This window comes from Eschrichtius robustus, chromosome 15 (genome assembly GCF_028021215.1).
Source record: "Eschrichtius robustus isolate mEscRob2 chromosome 15, mEscRob2.pri, whole genome shotgun sequence".
In the NCBI taxonomy this organism is placed as follows: Eukaryota; Metazoa; Chordata; class Mammalia; order Artiodactyla; family Eschrichtiidae; genus Eschrichtius; species Eschrichtius robustus.
The window spans coordinates 82,009,094-82,034,923 of record NC_090838.1 but is presented as its reverse complement, the minus strand read 5'-3'; the positions used below and the strand labels follow the sequence as shown (position 1 = coordinate 82,034,923).

The following is a 25,830-nucleotide window of genomic DNA, read 5'->3' as shown; positions in this document are numbered from 1 at the left end:
CATGGAGGTTATCTGGGTCTTGTCATAAGAGGCATTAGCCAGGTGGATGGATTGGTATAGGACTGGGAAAGAAGAGGCATTCCAAGCAAAATAAGCTGCAGATGCAATGTATAGAAGTGTGGAATGTAGGTTGGGGGAACCAGAAAAAAGTTTAGAATGGTTGAAGGATGAAATAAGGTTATATCTGAGTGGGATGCAGGAGGAGTGATGGCAGTGGTAAGGTGTTAAATTGGAGAGGTAGGTAGAGGGCAGATTAATGAAGGCGTATGTATCATGCCTACTAAGGATGGGGAGCATTCAGAATAGTGGTTTGGAGCAAGAATTGGAGGGAAGAGACTTAGGTATGGAGCAATTAAGTGGCCCAGATGAGAGATGATGCTGGTCTTAACTGAGAGCAAAAATGGGGGTAGAAAGGATAGGAGGAGTTTTAGAAATATTTAGGATATATAGTCAGAATTTGCTTATCTGCTGGATGTGGGATGAAAGTGCAAAGATGATTCTTAGGTTTCTGTTTAACCTCACCGCCATCAAATCCATCATCCCACTCAGTGTTGGTGTCATGAACTGAAATTGAGAGAATTCAGGAAAAGAGCAGATTTTTGACAGGATGGTGATGGAGAGGAAGGAACCACAGAGCGTGGTTTTAGACAGAATTCAGGGGATCAGGGAAGACATTAGAAAAAGTGTTATCCTGGAAGAATACTTTCTTTTTTACTTCGTGTCCTCAGCAAAATTGTAAGCTTCTTAAGAGCAAGGATCGCGTTTTTCTTATCTACTTTGCAGCATAGTGTTGAACTCCCTTAATAAGAGTAAGGTGTCTATCAAATATTTGCTTCATGAATAGAAGTAGAGATGGTGAGAGAAACTGCTTACACATTTGAAGATACTCTAATTGACCATCTTCTCTATATCCATCTGACAGTGATCAGAGTAGGCAATTTTTGACCTAAGTTCACTTAGATTTGTTGCTTTTGGCTAATTTCTAGTTTTATGTATGTTTTAAATCTTGAAGGATACCCAAAGTCCTAGTTTACAGACATCACCTTCAGGGAGAGGAGCTAGGTAGCTGCGGGTCAAAAGTGGGAGGGGAACTTACTTTTAACTATATATCTGTTTTAGTCCATTTGGGCTGTTATAACAAAATGCCACAGACTGGGTAGCTTATACACAGTAGAAATTTATTTCTCACAGTACTGGAGGCTGAGAAGTCCAAGATCAAGGAACCCTCAGATTCAGTGTCTGATGATGACCTGATTCCTAGTTCATAGATGACCATTTTTTCACTGTGCCCTCACATGGGCAGAAAGGGGGATCAAGCTTTCTGGAGTCTCTATTATAAGGCACTAAACTCATTTCATGAGGGCTTTGCCATCATGACCTAATCACTTCCCAAAGGCCCCACCTCCAGATACCATCACATTGACGACTATTTCAACATCGGAATTGGGAGGATACAAACATTCTGTCTATAGCAGTGTGATTTGTATATCCCACCCTGATACGTGGAATCAACCATTTCTCCAAGGAGTACAAGTTTCTTTTGTGGGAATGGTATTTAGAAACCAAAATTTAGGTGCTCGTGGTGCTTATTACTACTGGAGTGTTCTTGCTTCTAGGCCTTTTAATTAGAAGAAAGAAATATATTCTTTAAAAAATCATGGGGGCTTCCCTGGTGGCGCGGTGGTTGAGAGTCTGCCTGCCGATGCAGGGGACACGGGTTCAAGCCCTGGTCTGGGAAGATCCCACATGCCACGGAGCAACTAGGCCCGTGAGCCGCAGTTACTGAGCCTGTGCGTCTGGAGCTTGTGCTCCGCAACAAGAGAGGCTGCGATAGTGAGAGGCCCACGCACCGTGATGAAGAGTGGCCCCCACTTGCCGTAACTGGAGAAAGCCCTCGCACAGAAACGAAGACCCAGCACAGCCATAAATAAAAATAAAAAAAAAAATCATGAAGGTGATTAGAGACTAGGTTTTTTGAGCCAACCCTCCTGCTGAAAATAACTAGAAGAGCTAGATTAAAAGTATAACTATTTGAAATTACTGAAAACTACCAAGGTAGTGAAGAATTGCAAAATCAAGATCTGAGAGAAGTGGGAAGCTCAATTACATGAGCCCAATCATTTGGGACCAGTTTTTCCCCCTAAAGAGATCCTCTAATTCCTCATGCAGGGTTGAGAAACTGAGAATTTGAGGAGAGATTTTGACATCCTTTGGTTAGGGGGTTCAAAAATTGGAGTTCAGGGCACACCAAGGATGAGGGACTCAGTTAAGTCCCCAAGACTTTTGGTTAGAACTCTGAAAGGATACACCTTAGTGGTAACAGTGAGCTGGAAATAAACCAGCCTTTACAAAGACTGAAGTCCAGTGTCAAATCATCCCTATCCCTGATTGGATTTATTAAGCTTAATTAATAACCAGTTGTCAGTGTTCTTAAGCTAGATGTTTGCCTGAAGCAAATTAGGTCTTCTGTGGAAGAAGATAACATCATGCAGAGACACGTTCATACTGTGGGTTTTCACATACAAAGTTCAGAATTCAAAAAAAAAGGCATTGATTCATAGGAAATCTTTATGTATCCTGGATACAGGTCTTTATATATTCTGGATACCAAGGCTTTATAAATGCTTTTGTTCCCATTTATGTGGTTACAAATAGCTTCTCCAATTTTCTGAACTTTTTCCTTCCTTTAAATGGTATCTTATGATGAGTAAAAATTCTTAATTTCAGTGTAGATAAGAATATCAGTCTGTTCCTTTATGCTTATTAATTTTGGGGGCTTGTTAAAGAAATCTTTCCCTAAAAAGAAAAAAAAAAGGAAGAAATCCTTTCCTAATCTGAAATCATAAAGGTATTCTCCTATACTGTCTTCTTAAAGTAACATAGTTTTGCATTCTGCATTTAAGTCTTCAATCCACTTAATTAATTTCAATGAAGGATGAGAACAGGGATTCAATCGTTTTGTTTTCTGTTTGGCTTACCATTTGTTTCCACACTGTTTATAGAAAACACACTCTTATTTGTTTTAGTTTCCTGTGCCTAGTTGGCCTGACATGTAGTAGACTCTATGAATGAATTTGAATAAAGTATATATCTTGATAGTGTGAAATTCTCTGTAGCGTTCTTATGGTTTTCACAGCATACTGTCTGATTTACAATTTGATTTTTCTTTATACTGTACTCCTTGCTTATGTTCTGCTTAACTTATCAATTATAAACGCTTTTTGTTTATTACTAAAACCCTATTGGTACTAAATAAAGGTTTGTTAATTTTCCATTTTATCAGTTTTCATTTTCTTGTTTATTGTAGTGATCTTTCCAGTTGTGAGACTTGTTTGAGACAGTTTCTTGAGCTCTTTGTACTGGACTGTATTTTACCCTAACAGAACATTAGATTCACCTGAAGAAATTTTAAGTACTACCTATCATTTGGGCTCTATTACTAGCCCAATTAAATTGGTATTGCTTAAATGTCTCAGGTAACTTCTGTGTGGAGTGAGGTTGAGAACTACTGATCTGGGTCATGGCTGGATAATTTTGGTTATTCCCATTTCTCTTAGGAATTTTTTCTTTCACAAAATCCCTTTCGATTTTATAAGTTAAAGAAAAAATTTTGACCAGTTTTATGAACCCTTTTCTCTTTGACATTTAAAAACATAGCTTTTTGGTAAGTGTTTCTAATGACTGAAATTTTATGCTTCTTCTTCACAACACATATTTTATGCAGTTAAATTCAACAGATAATTATTGAGCATTTGCTTTGTGCCAGGGGCACAAGGGGTTAGTGAATAAGAAAAGGTCTTTGACCTGCTGGAGCCATACAGTCTATAATGTGTATACACATTAATATCAGTATATTAGTTATATATAATTATGTTAGTTTAATATAATTAACGTAATGTTTACAAAAGAGAGGAGGTATAGGGTTCTGCCTAATTATACTGCAGGTGGGTTTAACTTATCCCAGGAGTCACGGAAGGCCTCCCAAAGTAACATTTAAGCTGAGACATGAAGACCAAGTTCAGAAAATATGTTCTTTATTTTTCTGACTCTTGCTAACATTTGGGGAAAGCAAGATTTTCTGGTGGTCGTGTGAAGTTGTTCTGTCGGCTAGTTGCCACCTTTTACTTAGTTATTAAATTGCTCCAATTCATGCCTCAGGGTTCTAATCATAGATATAATTCACCAAGTATAAACAAAGTAGAATTTAGCATTTTGGACGTTAATAAAATGGAGATTGAGCTTAATCAGCATTATTGGAAGATTTGAATTTAGGGCATTTAAAAACTAGTTTCTTTCAATTGTGAGAAAAAATATCTATTTGTTATATCATCAGTTGAGCATATTTGTGTGGGTCTAATTATTCTGGTCTGTTGATCTATGTGTCTATTCTTTGGCCAGCTACTCTCTCTTGAATACTGTAGCTTTATATTAAATCTTAAAGTTGGGTAATGGGGAATCCTCCAGCATTGTTTTTCTTCACAGTTGTCTTGGCTACTCCAGGGCATTTTTGCCTTTCCATATAAACTTTAAAATCAGTTTGTTGATATCTACAGAATAGGTTCTGGTGATTTTGATTGGGATTGCATTGAATCTACAGATGAAGTTGGGAAGAACTGATACATTAGTGTTTAGTCTTCCAATCCATGAACATGGACTATCTCTCCATTTATTTATATGTCTGTGATTTCTTTCATTAACGTTTTGTAGTTTTCTACATGTACATCCTATACATATTGTTAGATTTTTACCCAAGTGTTTTATTGTTTTGTTTGGTGCTATGGTAAATGTTTTTAAAATTTCGGATTCCAATTGTTCGTTACTTGTGTATTGGAAAGCAGTTAACTTTTGTATATTAATCTTCTGTCCTACGACCTTGCTATATTTGCTTGTTAATTCTTGGAGTTCTTGGAGATTTTTTTATATCCATTCCAAAGAATCAACAACAAATATATATAAATATAAAAATAAATAAATAAATAAATATATATATATATGTATATATATATATATATATATATCAGTTTAATTGTTTTGTCCCAAATTTGTTTACCTTTTCTTTTCTTATCGTACTAGCTAGGGCTTCATTACACTGTTGAATAGGAGTAGAGAGAGATGATATCCTTGCCTTGTTCCTTATCTTAGGAGGAAAGCTTCTAATTTCTTGCCATTAATTATGATGTTAGCTATAGTTTGGGGTGAGGGTGGGGTTGCAATTTTTTTTTTAAATTAAATTGAGGAATTTTCCTTTTATTCAGGTTTGTGGAAAGTTTTTATTGTGAGTATAGGAGAATGGTTTTCCTGTGTCAATTCATATGATTTTTCTTATTTAGCCTATTGATGTGTGGTGGATTACGGTGACTGATTTTTGAATGTTGAACCAGCCTTGCATACCTGGAATAAATCACACCTGGTTGTGGTTTATAATTCTTTTTATGTAATTTTACATTCAATTTGCTAACGTTTTGTTGAGGATTTTTGCATTCATGAGAAATACTGGTCTGTAGTTTTCTTTTCTTGTAATGTCTTTATCTGGTTTTGTTATTAGGATAATGCTGGCCTCATAGAATGAGTTAAATATTCACTCTTATATTTCCTTGAAGATTTTGTAGAGAATTGTTATCGTTTCTTCCTTAAATCTTTGGTAGAATTCACCAGTGAAACCATCTGGGCCTGATACTTCCTTTGTTGGGAAGTTATTAACTACCGATTCAATTGCTTTAATAATAATAGACCTATTCAGATAATCTACTCCTTGTGTGAGTTTTAGTAGACTTTCAAGTAATCGGTCCCTTTCATCTAATTTACCAAGTTTGTGAGCATAGAATTGTTCATAATATTCCTTTATTGTCTTTTTATTCTCCATGGAATCAATAGTGATGACCCCTTTCGCATTTCTGATATTGGTAAACTTGTCTTCTCTCTTTTTTTCTCTGTTATCCTGGCTAAAGGCTTATCTATTTTATTGATCTGTTTAAAGAGCCAGATTTTGGTTTCATTGATTTTCTATTATTGTACTTTCCTCTTTTCAATTTCATTGATTCTGTAATTTTTATTATTTCTTTTCTTCTGCTTGCTTGATGCTTAAATTTGTCTTCTTTCTTTAGTTTCCTAAGGTGGAATCTTAGATTATTGATGTTTAGCTCTCTCCTAATATATGCATTTAATGCTATAAATTAACTTCCCAATGCTTTTGCTGCACCCTACACATTTTCATAAGTTGTATTTATTTCCACTTTAATTTAATTCAAAATGATTTTAGATTTATCTTGAGACTTTTTCTTTGACCCATGTGTTACTTAGATGTGTGTTGTTTAATCTCCAAAATTTGGGGATTTTCTAGCTATTTTTCTGTTACTGATTTCTAGCTTCATTCCATTGTGGTCTCAGAACACACTTTGTATGATTTCTATTTTTTAAAAATTTGTTAGACTGTGTGTGTTATGGCCCAGAAAGTGGTCTGTCTTGAGGAGTGTTTCCATGTGAGCTTGAGAAATCTGTATTCTGTTGTTGGACAGAGTATTCTGTAAATGTTAATTAGATCAAGTTGACTGATAGTTCTGTTCAGGTCAGCTATATCCTTACTGATTTCCTCTCTGTTCCATTTGTCGATTATCTCAAGGGAGGTTTTGAATTCTCCAGCTATAACATGGATTTGTCCATTTCCCCTTTCAAGTCTATCAATTTTTGCCTCATATATTTTGATGCTCTGTTTTTAGGTGCATGCACACTAAGGATTGTTTTGTTTTCTTATTGAATCCTTACTTAATGCCTCTGTTGCTCTGATAAGTTTTTTTGTTCTGAAGTCTGCTTTGTCTTAATACAGCTACCCTCCCTTTCTTCCTTCCTTTCTTTCTCCCACACTCCCTCTCTTTTTTCTTCCTTTACTTCTTTATTTTCATTGATGTGAAATTTACATAACATAAAATGAACCATTTTACCCTGAACAATTCAGTGGCATTTGGTACATTCATAACATTGCAACCACCACCTCTATCTAGTTCCAAAACATTTTCATCACTCTAAAATAAAACCCCGTACCCTCTAAGCAGTTACTGCCCATTCTAATCTCCCTCCAGCATCTGGTGACTACCAATCTGCTTTTCTATTCTAATTTCTTATAAGTGGAATCATACAATATATGGGCCTTTTATGTCTGGCTTCTTTCATTTACTACAGTGTTTTCCAGGTTCATCCATGATGTAGCTAGTACTTCCTTTTTATGGCTGAATGATATTTCATTGCATGCATATCTCACAACTCATGCATTCATCCAGTGATAGACATTTGAGTTGTTTCAACCTTTTGACTGTTGTGAATAGTGCTGTTATGAACATTCTCATATGAATATTTTTTGAGTACCTATTTTCAATTCTTTTGGGTATATACCTAGGAGTAGAATTTATTTACCTTTTTGAGGAACTCCATAACTGTTTTTCACGGTGGCTTCACCATTTTACCTTCCCACCAGCAATGTACAAGTGTTCCTATTTCTCTCCTTGCTAACACTTATATTTTTGATTCTAGCCAATTCTGTTATTATAGTCAATATGCTCTATGTGAAGTGGTATATTGTGGTTTTTATTTACATTCCCTTAATGACAAATGAAGTTGAATATCTTTTCATGTGCTTTTTGGCCATTTGTATATCTCCTTCAGAGAAATGTCTGTTTATGCCCTTTGCCTGTTTTTTAATTAGGTTGTCTTTTTGTTATTGAGTTGTACGAATTCATTATAATGTTAGAAGACCCTTATCAGGTATATAATTTGCAAATGTTTTCTGCCATTCTGTAGGTGATCTTATTATTTTTCTGATAATATTCTTTGATGCACACTTTTTAATTTTGATGAAGTTCAATATATGTATTTTCTTTTTTGCTCATGCTTTTGGGATGTTTCTAATATAAATCCAAAGTTATGATGATTTATCCCTGTATTTTCTTCTGAGTTTTATAGTTTTAGCTCCTATATCTAGGTCTTTGACTAATGTAGAGTTAATTTCTATATAGTGTGTGAGATAGGAGAGAGCTTGGTTTTGATTAGGGTTTGCATGGTATATTTCCCCTTCCTTTTACTTTTAATGTTAGTCTTTATATTTACTTTTAACCTTAGTCTTGTAAGCAATGTATAGTTGACTCTTTCTTTCTTTCTCTCTCTCTCTCTCTCTCGCTTTCTTGCTTTCCCCTGTCTGGTTTTCACTGAACCTTTCATATGATTCATTTAATCTCATCTATTAGCGTTTCAATTATGTGTTTTTAAAAAGTTTTTAGTGATTGTCCCAGATTTTGAAATATACATTTGTAATTAAGTTAACTTCAAATGCCATCATACTGTTTCACATGTAATGCAGATACCTTTTTTTTTTTAGTGAAATAGAAAGTCTTTGATTTATTTATTTATTTATGTATGGCTGTGTTGGGTCTTTGTTTCTGCGCGAGGGCTTTCTCTACTTGTGGCAAGTGGGGGCCAGTCTTCATTGCGGTGCGCGGGCCTCTCACTATCGCGGCCCCTCTTGTTGCGGAGCACAGGCTCCAGACGCACAGGCTCAGTAATTGTGGCTCACGGGCCCAGTTGCTCCGCGGCATGTGGGATCTTCCCAGACCAGGGCTCGAACCCGTGTCCCCTGCATTGGCAGGCAGATTCTCAACCACTGCGCCACCAGGGAAGCCCCAGATACCTTTTAACAGTGTATTCTGTCCATTATGACATTGCTCTCATTCATTTCAGTTATCCATATTCTATTTTCACCCAATATACTGTTACCATTATTACTTTAAGAACAGGAAATTCCCTGGCGGTCCAGTGGTTAGGACTCAGTGCTTTCACTGCTGGGGCATGGGTTCAATACCTGGCTGGGGAACTAATAGCCCGCAAGCTACGCCACACAGGCAAAAAAAAAAAAAAAAGTTAAGAATAAGAAAAAAGATTTTGTCTTCATTTATCCTTTCCCTAATATTCTTTCTTTATATATGTCCCAGTTTCTGACCTGTGTAATTTTGCTTCTCCCTGAAGAACTTTTAAAACACATTTCTGGTAATCTAGATTTGCTGTGATGAATTCCCTCAATTTTTGTTTGTCTGATAAAGTCTTTACTTCTTCTCTTTTGAAAGATAATTTTGCTGGATGTAGAATTCTAGGTTGATGATTTTTTCTCCAACACTTCATCTCACTCCACTCTCTTCTTGTTTCCATAGTTTCTAACAAGGGAGTCTTTTGTAATTCTTATCTTTGTTCCCCTGTAGGTGAGGTATGTTTTTTCTCTGTCTTTCAAAATTTTCTCTTTGCTCTTGTGTTCCCCATTTTGAAATGAGATAACTAGTTGTCATTTTTTGGATTCTTATCCTACTTTGTCTTCTCTTTGCTTCCTTTATCCATGGTTTGGGGTCTGTCATTAATTTTGGAAAGTTCTCAGCCGTTATTATTTCATATTTTTTCTGTACTGTTTTCTCTTTTTTTCTCCCTCTGGTATTCAATTATGTGTATGTTACATCTTTTGAAATTGTCCACTGTTCTTAGATGTCCTCTTCTGTTTGTTTTCATTCTTTTTCCTATTGCATTTCAGTTTTGCAAGTTTCTATTCACTGGTTCAGATTCACTGATCTATTCCTTGGCTTTGTCTTATGTACTGATGAACTCGTCAAATGCAGTCTTCATTTCTGTTATAATATTAACGTGTCTTATATTTCTAGCATTTCTTTTTGATCCTTAATGGTTCCATCTTTGTGCTTACATTTACCTGTCTCTTCTTGGGTAATGTTTACTTTTCCCACAAGAGCCAGAAAATGTCAATATCTATGTCATATTTAAATCTGGTTCTGATGCTTACTTTGTCTCTTCAGACTATGCTGTTTCTTGTCTTTTAGAATGCTTTGTAATTTTTTGTTGAAAACTGGACATGATGTGTGGGGTAATAGGAAATGAGGTAAATAGGTCTTCAGTATGAGGTTTTGTGGTGATCAGGCTAGGGGTTTGGCTATGTTAATGTTTGCTGTGGCTATAGGTGCCAGAGGCTTAAAGTTCCTCTACTGTCCTTGTTTTTATTTCTCTTGTTATCTTGGGCATCCACAAAAACTCCTCTTTAGATAGGGCATGCATCTTGCGTCTCTTTTATCTCTAATGCATTGTTATACTGGAGCCCTGTTGGTGTGGTGGTAAGGTGTGGGCGACTGGAAGCATTCTATAATCTTATTAAAACTCAGTGTTTTAGTGGCCTGTGTCCCTGGACGTGGAGTTCACAAGTGTTTCTTAGCTTCCTGCCCACTCCCAGTGACATAGGAAGACTAGGAGAAAGCAGATAATGTCAGATAAACGCCCTTCTCCAGGGTGAGATAAGGCTCTAGTAAGGATTGTTTTACTGGAGAATAGGCCTTTGTTATAAAGAACAACACTGTGTGAATATTCAGAATGGTTACTTTTCTTTTCTCCCTGCCAGAGAAACAAGGGTATCTTTCTTGCTTTTTCACCATGAGAAACTTCTACGGTTCTTGGAGGTAAAGCCCATGAAAGTTTTGGGGGCCCTAGGAGTTTCATTCTCATGGTAGTCTACAGTCATCTACCAGCAATTAGTCAAAATTACCATTTAAATGTTCCTTCCAGTGGTCCAGGTAAGCATATCTCAACTGTTACTCTCTGTATTCACCTCTCTCTCCACATTGCAGGATGGCAGTTTGCCCTATAACCTTGGTTTTCTGTTGAATCAAAGAAAAGTTGTTGGTTTTTTTCCTTGTTTTATGAATGGGAGTTATGACTTCCAATCTGTATATATCAGAGCTGAATCTGGAAGTTGTCTTCACTTTGAATGATATTTTCACCAATATAGAATTTTGGATTGAGAGGATTTTTTAAATTCTCTCAGCACTTTAAAGATGTCTCTCTATTATCTCCTGATCATAGTTTCTTTTGAGAAGTTTGATGTACTTCTTATCTTCATTCCTTTGTCATTAATGCATACTTTTTTCCTCTCTAGCTGGGTTTAAGATTTTATCTCTGATTTTCGGCATCTTGAATATAATGTGTTTAGGTGTGTTGTGTGGTGTTACATTGTATTTTTGTTTTGTTTTGTTTTTGATATTTACCTTGTTTGGGATTCTCTGAGCTTCCTGCATCTGTGGTTTGATATTTTTCATTATTTTTGGAAATTTTTCAGCCATAATTTCCTGAAATACTTATGCTTTCTTCTCTCATTTCCTGCTGGGATACCAATTACACATGTATTAGACCATTTGTTATTATCTCATAGCTCTTGGATACTTTGCTTTATTTTATTCTTTATTTTTTAGTTTGGGTAACTTCTATTGACTTTTCTTCAAGTTTGTTGATTCTTTCTTCAGCTGTGTCAAGTTTTGTGAGCCAATGAAGGCGTTCTTTGTGTACGTTTCAGCATTTTTATGCCATTTCCATTTGAAGAACCTGAAAGTTGATGTGAACTCCCATTGTACTTGTGGCTCCTGAGGTTCTTTGCTGTCCACTAACCCACACTTGGACTTAATCAATTTATTTAGAAATTTAACTGAATTTTCTTCAGTTGTTTGTAAGGTGCCTGCCATCCCAGGCTATGCCACAGATGATTCAGTGCTGGTGTTCCCTCTTTTCTTAGAAGTGCCTTTCTTTAGATTTCATGCTGCACTGTTGCCTTGTGACCTTTTCAACAGGTTCAGGAAAAGTTATTTTGTAGTTCATTCAGCTTTGTCTTACCATCTTGAGAGTCTTCTCAGCTTTCTATATCTAGGCAGAGATGGAACTCTCCAAATCTTTTTGAAATTATCCCCCCTTAGATTAAACCTTTCTTTAATGTCTTTGTTTGAATCTTTATTTTCTCACTAAGTGCGTATTATATTCTTCTCTGTGTCGTATCATTTGCACATTTCTCTTTCTTGCTCTCATTTTCCTGAGCTGCTACCCCATATATGATATACAGTGATCCTTCACAATGAAGTGTATTACTTGTAACATTGAAGTCTTTTTACAGAGATGAAAATACATTTTGCACTAAGTCAGAAAACTTGTTATTCTGGTTTGGAAATAAAAGTAGGTAAATTAATTACTATTTTTCTCTATAATGAAGACAGGTTGACTTTAGTCTTCAATTATCATCATTTGTCATACAATTTACTTTTTTGAACTTTTTAATTTTAGAAACTGCTGGTTGTCACTTATGAAAGTGAAACAAAATTTGGGTTCACATTGAACTATTTTAAAGTTTTGGGTAATTGTCTAACAGAGAACGCTGTGTGGCATCTAAAACAATTTTTTAAAAATAGCCTTAATGAATATTCTAATATTACAAGGTAGAATTTTAAAGTATTTATTCCAAACTGGGATGATTTAAAGCAGCTTCTGAACCTGGATTTTTTTCATAATACTTTTTTATGTTATCTTTTTAAAAAGTATTTCTTGAAATAGGTTATATTTGCACATATTATAAAATTCAAAAGGCAGCAAAGTGTATCCTAAATTACAGGAAAAAGTAAATCTCCCTTTCACTCCTGTTCACAAATTAATTCAGTTTCTATCTTTGAAGGCAGCCTAATTTCCTTTGGATTTTTCTGTCGATATTCTGTAATATATGAATATATAGAGACATGTTTATATATCTCCCTTTTTTTCACCTCCCTCTCTTCCTCCCCTTTCCTGCTCCTTCCTTCTCTCCTTTAGCCTCTCCCTCTCTTCCCTCTTTCTCTCCCTTTAACATATGTAATATTATACTGTACACATTCTTTACCTTGCTATTTTCATTTATATTTTGAGAATTAATTCCATGGGTAGTCCTCAGTGCATTGCCTTTCTCTCTTTAATTAGAATATACTGTTCACTTATGGAAATTCTCTAATGTGTTTAACTGGTCTTCTGTTGATATACATTTAGGTAATTTCTAGACTTTTGCTACTGCAAACAGTGCAGCAGTGCGTTTTTACAAAAGTCATTTCACTGTTGCCATTTATTGTCTTAAATTGAATGTTCACCCCTTAATGAACATGAGCAGTTATATAATGTAATAATAAATTTTGAAACAACCATTTTTAAATGACTTTGCTTTTAAGCTTCTAGATTCGTTTAAACAATGGACAGCCTTAAATTAAAAGGCAAATTGTTAAGTAACTGTAATGGTAAACAGATGTAATAAAATAGTTTCTTAATCTCTTTGAATTAGAATTTTTCAATACTAGACATGTAAAACAATATGGAAGACACTGGATGCTGAAGTTGGTATAACATCGTAAGAACTAATTTAAAGTTTTATCTTTAATCGGGACAGAGTATTCTCATTTATTTGCTTTATATTAGTAAAAGTTTTGAACCTGAACCTACGTGATAAATGTATATTATCATAATCTTTTTTGTATCTGTGGAGTTCCATGTTACATTTATTTGAAGGATTCTGCTACTAAAAACAAGCTTAAAAACCACTGCAGTTGTTCATTCTGCCTCATTTTCAGGTTTAAATTTGCATTGTGAAATTTATACTAGGCATTGTTCCTGGAATTCCAGTAACTGCTGAAGTTTGAATTGCTTCCAGTAGATTGGCTATCATCAAAGATGACCAATTGAAAGCAGAAATAATGGGAGCTAATCAGTATTTTGATCCATGAAAAAAAAATTAAACTGATTTAGCTGTATCATATACAGGATTAGGAGTAATTCACTGCCTTATATGATTCCTTATGTGTAATAGATGATAAATATTCTTTCTATAAACCTGAATTGAAATAGTTTTACTTATCAAAGTTGCTAGTTCAAACAAAAATTATTTAATCAGGGACTTCCCTGGTGGCTCAGTGGTTAAGAATCCGCCTGCCAATGCGGGGGACATGGATTCGAGCCCTGGTCCGGGAAGATTCCACATGCCGTGGAGCAGCTAAACCCGTGTACCACAACTACTGAGCCTGTGCTCTAGAGCCCACGTGCCACAACTACTGAAGCCCGCACACCTAGAGCCCATGATCCGCAACAAGAGAAGCCACCACAGTGAGAAACCTGCGCACCACAACGAAGAGTAGCCCCCGCTCACCTCAACTAGAGAAAGTCCGTGCTCAGCAGCGAAGACCCAGTGCAGCCAAAGATAAATTAATTAATTAATTTAAAAAAATTATTTAATCAAACCTGGTCTTGTACCCCCATTCCTTAGTCTGTATTGAAGGACACTCTTTTGCCTAGGTCTTTTAGTGGCTTTTGTTCTTACACAGAGTAAAATGCCATAGCCCCTCCCCCATCCGGATAGTGGATAGTCACATTGTTCCCTTGCAGGCGTCTTCAGGTCTCTGCTCAAAAGTCATCTCAGCCATTGAACTTTCTTTCATCTCCATGTATAAAGTAATCCTTTCCCAACTCCCCTTGTCCTACTTCCTTGATTTATTTTTCTCCCTAGCACTAATTTTCTGACCTAGTATACATTTACATGTTTATTTGCTTATTGTCTGTTTTTCCTCATTAGAATGTAAGTTCATAAGTCTTTATTTTGTCTCCTGCTGTATCACTAGCACATTGAGTGGTGCCTAGCACATTGAACAGGTGGTAGTGGGTGCTCAGTAAACATTTGACTGTTTGAATGTTGAATTTTCTTTCCTGCTCTTTCTGAAAGTTCTGGTTAGATTATAACAGTGTCTTCATATTTCTGGATGTATCACCTACAGTAATTTTGGGTACCTGTGTTCCCCTTGGACATTTGTAAATCAGTATTTTATATTTTTATCATGAGTTTAAACAGTTGCAAATGGTATGATTTTTTGTATATAGTAAATGTTGTTGTGTTTGAATAGAATTGTTATGACACTTCTAAAAGTATCACAGTGATTCGATACCTATCAATGTTCATTTAAAACATACATGCACAAGTTCTTATTTACAGTCAGACATTTTTCATTATTTTTTTCTCTTTGAATGAGAATCTCTATTTTTTTTCTATTCCACTTTCTCCCATATATTTCTCCTAATGTAATACTTCTATGCTTGAAATAATTATACTTGCAACAAAAATATGTAAATACTTTTTATGATAAAAACACTCAGCAAACTAGAAATAGAAGGGAACTTCCCTAACATGATAAAGGGCATTTATGAAAATCTACAGCTAACCTTATACTTCATTATACATTATAAATTGTGAAAGACTGAAAGCTTTTTCCCTAAGATCAGGAACAAGACAAAGACACCAGATTGTGCTGCTACTAATCAATATTGCATTAGAAGTCCTAGCCAGAGCAATTGAGCAAGAGCAAGAAATAAAAAACACCCACACTGATAAGAAGTAAACCTATTAATTTGCAGATAACATGATTCCACAGATAGAATATGCTAAAGATTCCTCATGCACCAGAAAATTAGTTATAAGTGAATTCAACAGAGTTGCAGATTTCAAGGTAAATATTTAAAAAATCAGTTGTGTTTTTTACATTAGCAATGAAAAATCTAAAAGGGGAATTTTAAAATTTCATTTACAGTAGCATCCAAAACGATAAAATACTGAGGGATAAATTTAACCAAGGAAACAGTACATTTGTACACTGAAAACTACAAAAAATTACAGGAAGAAATTCCAAGTTTATGGATTGCAAGACTTAATGTTGTTAAGATGGCCGTACCACCAAAGTGATCTGCAGATTCAGTGCAGTGCCTGTCAAAACTCCAAATGCCTTTCTTGCAGAAATGGAAGAGTTGAGCCTCAAATTCATATGGAATACAACAGGTTCCAAATAGCCAAAACCATACTGAGAAAGAAAAACAAATTTGGAGGACCCGCAGTTCATGATTCCAAAACTTACTGTAAAGCTATAGTAACTAAAACTGTGGTATTAGCATAAGGATAGATGTATAGATCAGTCAATGGAATAGGATTGAGATCCCAGAAGTAAACCCATACATCTGTGGCCAGTTGATTTTCTATAAGGGTGCCAAGATCATTCAGTGAGAGAAAGATAGTCTCTTCAACAAGGTCTGTGACAAGTGGATATCCACATGTAAAGGAACGAAGCTGGGCCCCTGCCTCACTCCATATACAGAAATTAACTTGGATCAAAGACCGAAATTAAAGTCTTTGACCTAAAACTATAAAACTCAGAAAATACATAAAGGTAAGTCTTCATGACCTCATATCTAGAAATGGATTCTTTTGCTATAACACCAAAAGCACAAGCAACAGAAGAAAAAAAAGACAAATTGGAATTCATTAAAATTAAAAGCTTTTGTGTATCAAAGGGATATTATCAAGGAAGTGAAAAGATAACCTATGGAATGGGAGAAAATATTTGCAAATTATATATCTGATAAGGGTTTACTATCAGAATATATAAAGTATTCATATAACTTAACAATAAAAAGACAGCTGAATGGATAGAAGACATCAATAGACATTTCTCCAAAGGAGATATACAAATGGCCAAAAAACACATGAAAAGATATTCAACTTCATTGGTCATTAAGGAAATGCAAATCAAAATCATAATGAGATGCTCTTTCAACAGGTCCAACAGATTGGCTATAATCAAAAAATTGGAAGATAACAAGTGTTGATAAGGATGTGGAGAAATAGGAACACTTGTACATTGCTTGTGGGAATGTAAAATGGTGAAGCCCCTTTGAAAAAAAGTTTTGGAGTTCCTCAAAAATATAAAATAGAACTGTCATATGACCCAGCAATTCCACTCCTAGGTTTATACCCAAAAGAATTGAAAATAGGTACTCAAACAAATACTTGTATACAGATGTTCATAGCAGCACTATTCACAGTAACCAGAACATGGAAGCAACCCAAATGTCCATCACTGGGTGAATGGATAAGCAATTTGTGTTGTATGTACACTCAATGTAATATTATTCAGCCATAAAAAATGTTGATACATGGTACAACATAGATGAACCTCAAAACCACTATACTAAATGAAAGAAGCCAGACACAAAAGGCCATATATTATATGATTTCTTTTCTATTAAATATCTAAAATAAGCATATCAAAAGACATAAAAGCAAATTAGTTGTTGCCAGGGAGTGGGAGGGAGGATGGTCATAGGGGAAGATTATTTATAGGTTATAGTGTGTTCTTCTGACATATTGAAAAATTTCTGAGACTATAGGGAGTTGGTGATTGTACAACATTGTAAAGGCACTAAATGCCACTGAATTGTACATTTTAAAATGGCTAAGTAGGGCTTCCCTGGTGGTGCAGTGGTTAAGAATCCGCCTGCCAATGCAGGGGACACGGATTCAAGCCCTGGTCCAGGAAGATGCCACATGCTGCGGAGCAACTAAGCCCATGTGCCACAACTACTGAGCCTGCGCTCTAGAGCCCATGTGCCACAACTGCTGAGCCTGCATGCCACAGCTACTGAAGCCCTTGTGCCTAGAGCCCATGCTCCGCAACAAGAGAAGCCACCACAATGAGAAGCCCGCACACCGCAACAAAGAGTAGCCCCCGCTCGCCACAACTAGAGAAAGCCTGCACACAGCAATGAAGACCCAAAGCAACCAAAATTTAAAAATAAAATAAATAAATAAATGAAATTTATTTTTAAAATGGCTAAGTATAGTTATGTGAATTTCACTTAAAATATATATATTTAAACCTAACGTTAACTTTTAAAATTGTATAACCATACAGTTTTAAGTGCTTTAATATTTCATCTGGGTGGAGTTATTAGAGTTGATGAATAATAAATATTTTACAGATTTTGTTAAATAATGATTTTAAAGTCATTAAATACATCTTAAGGATATGAATATTTTAATGCCATTTAGTTCATGTATTCATGGATGAATGCTAAAGGGTTAGCATCAATTCCATTCCTGTTTTATTACTTTTTACCTTAAATCCCACAGCCATTGTTTATTATAAAGGTGAACCCTGATCCTCATGATGGGCTTATTGGTAGGATTTCTGGTAGTAATTGCAGACACCAGGGTCTCCAAATGTTTGAATTTGCGGCTACTAGCAATGTCCAGTCGTACAGGATGAGGATGTCTTTGATCTTTTTGGAAGCCTATCCACATATTTCTGATAGTAAGATCACCAGGTCTTTGGAGGTGGACTGGTGGATTGCAAAAGCTGGGCTGCGTGACCACCACCCTTCACACAGACACCGAGGTCCATGCCAGCAAATTGCTCCTTGTCCAGAAGCAGAACTGGTACCAGTAACTTGTATTGTAGCTGTATTGTAGCTGTGCATGGTTGGATCATCTCTGGGGGTAACCCATTCACCTAAGGAGCCAGTGTGCCATGGCTGTGGTCATCTTCTTGTGTCTGAAGGCCTGCGCCAACTGCAGAGGGTCCTTGGATGGCATGGCTGTGATGTAGAGAAGACAGCCTCATCATGAGGCACCTCAACTAGGAGAAAGCCCTATTTTATGTTTTATTAGACTCAAATGATGAGAAACATTGTTAATATAAATAAGTAGATGGTAGTGGAAAGGATTTTTCTGTGTCAGTGTCACTTAGTTTTTTGAACTTCTGTGTCATATGCCAAAAAGCAATAATTGATTAAATGTAAAATTTAGTTTTAATGATTTATCAGCTGATAACTCAGATTTTCCTTCATTTTTGAAACTGAAGAATTAGAAAGAAATGCATAAGAATTTGGTAATCATTAGAGCCATTAGAGTCATTCACTACTTTTTCAACACCTATAGCAGTATTTCTAGTTGGCCCTATGTTTAGTGCTTCAGAGGTTTTTGCCTCTCAGGGAAACCTATCATGGTAAGAAGAGACACATAGGTTAGAGGAATATATTTCTTTTGTAAAATGAAAAAGTGTAATTGTTAAAGGGGAGAAGGAAAAGGTGAATTCTTATCACACAGGCAGAGCAGTTTTTTAAAAATATTATGTATAGAAATTGAAAATCTTCTGATGCCCATAAAACCTTTCTATGCCCATGGTACCTCATGAAAAATTTTTATATACCTGCAGGGTACTGAACTTTCTTGGAGAGCTTGTATAAAGTGCTTCATACTGCCTTCAGATAGGAATCTTTGAATAGTTTGAGACTTCTATGTACTGTGAATAAAAAGATGGAAAAAAACCCAGAATTTGTCCAGAGAAGAAACTAAAAAAAAGAATTTGGCTCTAAGGCTGTTTCTTTCAAAATAGGTTTGTATTATTTCTAGCTTGTGTCAGGAATAAATGTAGAATTAATATAAAATTCTTTAAAATGTGGTGAATTGGGGGTATTGACTTATAATTCCTTTTGTAAAATTTTTCCCAGGTCAATGAATGGTCATTGAAGATAAGAAAGGAAATGAGAGTTGTTGACAGGCAAATAAGAGGTAAATTATTATTTTACATCTCCTATTCTTTATCTTGGTGTATTTTGCATTAGTTCATAAAAGTAAACTGTATCTACAGCTATAAAACATAGTTTATATTAATTATTTATGGCTGCCCTAATTATTTGCTTTCTAATTTTAGTAAGAAAAACAAGATATAATCAACTCAAAAATCTTCACATTTGATAAGAACTAAAATCTTTCCTCCAGCCTGGAATTGAGCTATTCAAGGGGAAAAGGCCATATTCATTCATCTCTGATTTCCTAGAGTCCAGGTTACTGTTGGAAACAAAGCAGGCGCTCACATTCTGTGGTAGACAGAATAATGGCCTCCCAAAGATGTCCACGTCCTAATTCCCAGAACCTGTGAATATGTTACCTTACATTGCAAAAGGGAACTTGCAGATTTGATTAAATTAAGGATCTTGAGGTGGGGAGGTTAATCCTGGGCTATCTGGGTGGGCTTATAAGAGTCCTTATAAGAGGGAGGCAGTATGTTGAGAAAAAGTGAGAGAAAAGGAGATGTGACCACAGAACCAGATGTTAGAGTGCTATGCTTTGAAGATGGAGGAAGAAGACACAAGCTAAGGAATGCAGTTGACCTCTAGAAACTAGAAAAGACAAGGAAATGGATTCTTCCCTGAAGCTTCCAGAAGAAACGCAGCCCTTCCAACACCTGGCTTTTAGACTTTTTTGTTTTTGTTTTTTAATATTTATTGGGCTGTGCCGGGTCTTAGTTGCGGCACACAGGATCTTCGTTGCCGCATGCAGGATCTTTTAGTCGTGGCATGCGGGCTCTTAGTTTGCGGCATATGGGGTCTAGTTCCCCGACCAGGGATCGAATCCGGGCCCCCTGCTTTGGGAGCGTGGAGTCCCAACTGCTGGACCACCCGGGAAGTCCTGATTTTAGACTTCTGATCACCACAATTAAAGAATAAATTTTTGTTGTTTTAAGCCATTTTAAAAAAAAAGTAAAATCTCTTCCTACTTACAAAGAAATGGTTTTGTGGAATTCAAATTAAATAAATTGTATGTAAGGAATGCAGTTCCATTTTCACTACAGTTTTATCTTAGCATGGCTGTAAATTGAGCAAAATATGTTTCTAAATAAAGCTGATTATTGTTGAGTACTACTTAAAACTAAGGTGACTTGCAAAGTAACATTTAAAACTTTTATGATTTTTAACACTTTCATGATTGGAGAAAAATTAATAACAGAGGTATCACAATATCACTCCTTTTAAAAAAGAATTAGAATAGCAATATAGGGGTAGGGAAGTAAAAGGTACAAACTATTAGGTATAAAATAAGCTACAAGGATATATTGTACAACATGGGGAATATAGCCAATATTTTATAATAACTAAATGAAGTAAAGCCTTTACAAATTGTGAATCACTATGTTGTACATCTGTAACTTATATAATATTGTACAGCAACTATACTTGAATTAAAAAATAAAAATGGAAAAAATACTTGTAAATAAGATATTCCAAAAGTAAATAAATAAAAAATAATTACAGAGGGGAATTACATTCATAGCCATGATGGAGTAATGGTTATGGATTTGAACTTGCACTCCATTGTAAATAAAGAAAAAACTGGACAAAAGCTGTGAAACATCTGTTTTCAAACATTGGATAACTGTCAGTGCAGGATTTTGATCAGTGAGAAAAGGGAAACAAAAGGAGAGAGCCCTAATATGGTCCTCATTTTCTGCCTAGGGAGACTTTCTGGGTCATAGCATGTGGAAGCAGATTCCAAGCAGAGTGTGGTGTTCTCACCGAGTTGAGAAAGAGACTAGGGTTCAGGGAGGCTGCAGTGGCTGGAACTTGTGGGGCAGAGTATCAGAACAAGAGCAATATCCAAAGAAAAAGCTGTAAATATCCGCACGGGGTCCCATTGAGTCTTTAGCTGACTATTAAGTTGTGCATACTTAGAATGAGATTTTAGGAGGCTAGGCAAAGAACAGTTACTGGGGACAGAACAACTACCAGGAGGAGGCTATAAGCTAAACAATTCCCAGAGTTAACAGAGGATTGAGAGATGGTAGAGTTCTGACCAGACACAGTAAAGAGACTTTGTTGAATATCTGGGGCATTCAATAGAGACTGCAGAAGGGTCATGCCTTAGTGTTAAGGTGAAAGTAGCCCTAGCTTAAAGGCTACCATAAGCCCACACCAACAAAGCTTAAAAACAAATCTGCTACTGTATAGCACAGGAACTCTGCTCAATGCTCTGTGGTGACCTAAATGGGAAGGAAATCCAAAAAAGAGTGGATATATATATATATATATATATATAGAGAGAGAGAGAGAGAGAGAGAGAGAGAGAGGGAGAGAGAGAGCTGATTCACTTTGTTGTACAGTAGAAACTAACACAACATTGTAAAGCAACTATACTCCAATAAAAATTAATTTAAAAAAATAAAAATAAATAAAAATTAAAATAAGTCTTGAAAGCTGAACAACCAAAATAAAGCTGAACATTCTTTAAAGCTCTTTAAAGCTGAACTACCAAAATTGCAGATACCCAAAAATGAAACATTTAGAGTGTTCAACATCCAATGAAAAGTTACTAGGAAAGTGTGACCCAAAATCAAGAGAAAAATCAGGAAATATAAATAGACCCAGAAAAAAAATAGATGATCAAATGAATAAGCAGACAGGGATTTTAAACAGCTATTATAAATATGTTGAGGGATTTAGAGGAAAACATAATGAACATATGTTTCAAAGGAAAACATGAACATAATGAAGAGGTAAATAGAAGATATTGAAAACAAAGTAGAACTTAGATGAAAGATCTAGAATGAAGTGAAGTAAAATGAAAGCTTCACTGAATGGGTTGAACAAGCAGATTATACACTACAGAAAACAAGATCAGTGAAATCAAAGATAGTAATACAAACTATCCAAACTGCAGTACTGAGAGAAAAAAGTAAAAAAAAAAAAAAAAAAAAAAAAAAAAAGGCAAATGATCCAACATGTAATTTGAGTCTCAGAAGGAAGAGAGTCCAGAAACGATCACATGATATAATAGCTGATGAAAACTGTAAACCCACAAATCCAAGGAACTCCAATTTCAAACAGGATAAACACAAAGAAAACCTTGCCAGGATGTATCATAATCAAATTTCTGAAAGGTAACAATAAAGAGATAAAACAGTCTGAGGAAAGGGTAATGATTAAAATTTTATTATCAGAAACAATACGAACCAAAACATCTTTGATATGATAAAAGAAAAATCCCCACATTATTCTAGAATTCTGTGCCCAACGAAAACAGCATTCAAAGGTGAAGTAAAGATACTTGTATACAAAAGCCAAGAGAATTTGTTGCCAGTAGGTGTACAGTACGAGAAATGTTAAAGGAAGTTGTAAGCTGAAGGAAAATCATACCAGATACAAATTTGGATTTACCCAGAGGAATGAAGCATGCTGGAAATTATAAGTATGTAAATAAATATAATGTTTTTCTCTTTTAAAAGTTTCTTTTTAATAATTATTGACTGTTTAAAGTAAAAATAATAATGTGGGGCATAAAACATAGGTAGAACTAAGCAGTATGACAGTAATAGCACAAACAGTTGATTAATATCATCTTTAGAAACCACATAAATTCAGTTAGTGTCTCACAAACCTTGTTTATTCCTGTTTTGTGCTTTGCTTATTGTATACCTTCTCACATCCATAGCTCACTTATCTGGTTAAATGATCTTCAAGCTCTGTCTTTCTCCTCATGTTTCCTGTTATTTCTCATTCATAGCAATTTATTAGTTAACTAACTAACTAACATGATATCAGAAAAATAATAGTTGGTTTTGGAGTCCTTACACTACCAGATTTAAACCATCACTGCTATCAATTAGCCACCTGTCCCTATTAAAATTCTTTGAATCTAACAGAACTGTACTGACAATTAAATCTGTGAATGTATGTAAAATGTTTAGGACAGTACTTGGCATATAGTAGACAATTTACTACATTGATGGCGTTACCAAAAAAGGAGGGTGGGGGTTACTTTAGACAAAGTACAACTTTGAAATAATGTGATTGCTTTAAATGTTACTTGCATATGAAGGTTTACCACTGAAACACTTTCAAAGTCTTTCATTTGGTTTTTGTGTTTTTGTTTGTTTGTTTTCTTTAGATTACACAGCTTTATTTACTCTTTGATTTGAATTTTATTTTATTTATTTTTATACAGCACGTTCTTATTAGTTACCTATTTTATACATATTAGTGTATATGTCAATCCCAATCTCCCAATTCATCACACCACCACCCCACCCACCGCTTTCACCTCTTGGTGTCCATACGTTTGTTCTCTACATCTGTGTCTCTATTTCTGCCTTACAAACCGGTTCATCAGTACCATTTTTCTAGATTCCACATATATGTGTTAATATACGATATTTGTTTTTCTCTTTCTGACTTACTTCACTCTATGACAGTCTCTAGGTCCATCCACATCTCTAGAAATGACCCAGTTTCATTCCTTGTTATGGCTGAGTAATATTCCATTGTATATATGTACCACATCTTCTTTATCCATTCATCTGTCAATGGACATTTAGGTTGCTTCCATGACCTGGCTATTGTAAATAGTGCTGCAATGAATATTGGGGTGCATGTGTCTCTTTGAATTACAGTTTTCTGTGGGTATATGCCCAGTAGTGGGATTGCTGGGTCATATGGTAATTCTATTTTTAGGTTTTTAAGGAACCTCCATACTGTTCTCCATAGTGGCTGTATCAATTTACATTCCCACCAACAGTGCAAGAGGGTTTCCTTTTCTCCACACCCTCTCCAGCATTTGTTGTTTGTAGATGTTCTTATGATGCCCATTCTAACTGGTGTGATGTGATACCTCATTGTAGTTTTCATTTGCATTTCTCTAGTAATTAGTGATGTTGAGCATCTTTTCATGTGCCTCTTGACCATCTGTGTGTCTTCTTTGGAGAAATGTCTATTTAGATCTTCTACCCATTTTGGAATTGGGTTGTTTGTTTTTCTCATATTGAGCTGCATGAGCTGTTTATATATTTTGGAGATTGATCCTTTGTCCGTTGATTCGTTTGCAAATATTTTCTCCCATTCTGAGGGTTCTCTTTTCGTCTTGTTTATGGTTTCCTTTGCTGTGCAAAAGCTTTGAAGTTTCATTAGGTCCCACTTGTTTATTTTTGTTTTTATTTCCATTACTCTGGGAGGTGGGTCGAAGAAGATCTTGCTGTGATTTATGTCAAAGAGTGTTCTTCCTTTGTTTTCCGCTAAGAGTTTTATACTGTCCGGTTTTACATTTAGGTCTTTAATCCATTTTGAGTTTATTTTTCTGTGTGGTGTTAGGGAATGTTCTAATTTCATTCTTTTCCATGGAGCTGTCCAGTTTTCACAGCCCCACTTATTGAAGAGACTGTCTTTTCTCCATTGTATATCCTTGCCTCCTTTGTCATAGATTAGTTGACCATAGGTGCATGGGTTTATCTCTGGACTTTCTATCCTGTTCCATTGATCTATATTTCTGTTTTTGTGCCAGTACCATATTGTCTTGCTTACTGTAGCTTTGTAGTATAGTCTGAAGTCAGGGAGACTGATTCCTCCAGGTCTGTTTTTTTCCCTCAAGATTGCTTTGGCTATTGGGGGTCTTTTGTGTCTCCATACAAATTTTAGGATTTTTTGTTCAAATTCTGTAAAAAATGACATTGGTAATTTGATATGGATTGCATTGAATCTGTAGATTGCTTTGAGTAATATCGTCATTTTCACAATATTGATTCTTCCAATCCAAGAACATGGTATATCTCTCCATCTGTTTGTATCATCTTTAATTTCTTTCATCAGTGTCTTATAGTTTTCTGCATACAGATCTTTTGTTTCCCTAGGTAGGTTTATTCCTAGGTATTTTATTCTTTTTGTTGCAGTGGTAAATGGGAGTGTTTCCTTAATTTCTCTTTCGGATCTTTCATTGTTAGTGTATAGGAATGCAAGAGATTTCTGTGCATTAATTTTGTATCCTTCAGCTTTACCAAATTCATTGATTAGCTCTAGTAGTTTTCTGGTGGCATCTTTAGGATGCTCTATGTATAGTGTCATGTCATCTGCAGGCAGTGACAGTTTTACTTCTTCTTTTTCAATTTGTATTCCTTTTATTTCTTTTTATTCCCTGATTGCCATGGCTAGGACCTCCAAAACTATGTTGAATAATAGTGATGAGAGTGGACATCCTTGTCTTGTTCCTGATCTTAGAGGAAATACTTTTAGTTTGTCACCATTGAGAATGATGTTTGCTGTGGGTTTGTCATATATGGCCTTTGTTATGTTGAGGTAGGTTCCCTCTATGCCCACTCTCTGGAGAGTTTTTTTCATAAATGGGGGTTGAATTTTGTCAAAAGCTTTTCCTGCATCTATTGAAATGACCGTATGGTTTTTATTCTTCAATTTGTTAATATGGTGTATCACATTGATTGATTTGTGTATATTGAAGAATCCTTGCATCCCTGGGATAAATCCCACTTGATCATGGTGTATGATCCATTTAATGTGTTGTTGGATTCTGTTTGCTAGTATTTTGTTGAGGATTTT

The 25,830-nt window shown here is 35.4% G+C and overlaps 1 protein-coding gene across 2 annotated transcripts in view; it reads left to right on the top strand.

Annotated features, from left to right (window-relative positions):
• Positions 1–25,830, top strand: part of LOC137777301 (E3 ubiquitin-protein ligase RNF103) — a 119,206-nt gene that overhangs the window by 56,263 nt on the left and 37,113 nt on the right. For both annotated transcript variants that reach the window (XM_068564103.1, XM_068564100.1), the window contains one exon: positions 19,186–19,246. In XM_068564103.1, the coding sequence (XP_068420204.1) occupies positions 19,186–19,246 (61 nt within the window). The remainder of the gene's footprint in view (positions 1–19,185; positions 19,247–25,830) is intronic.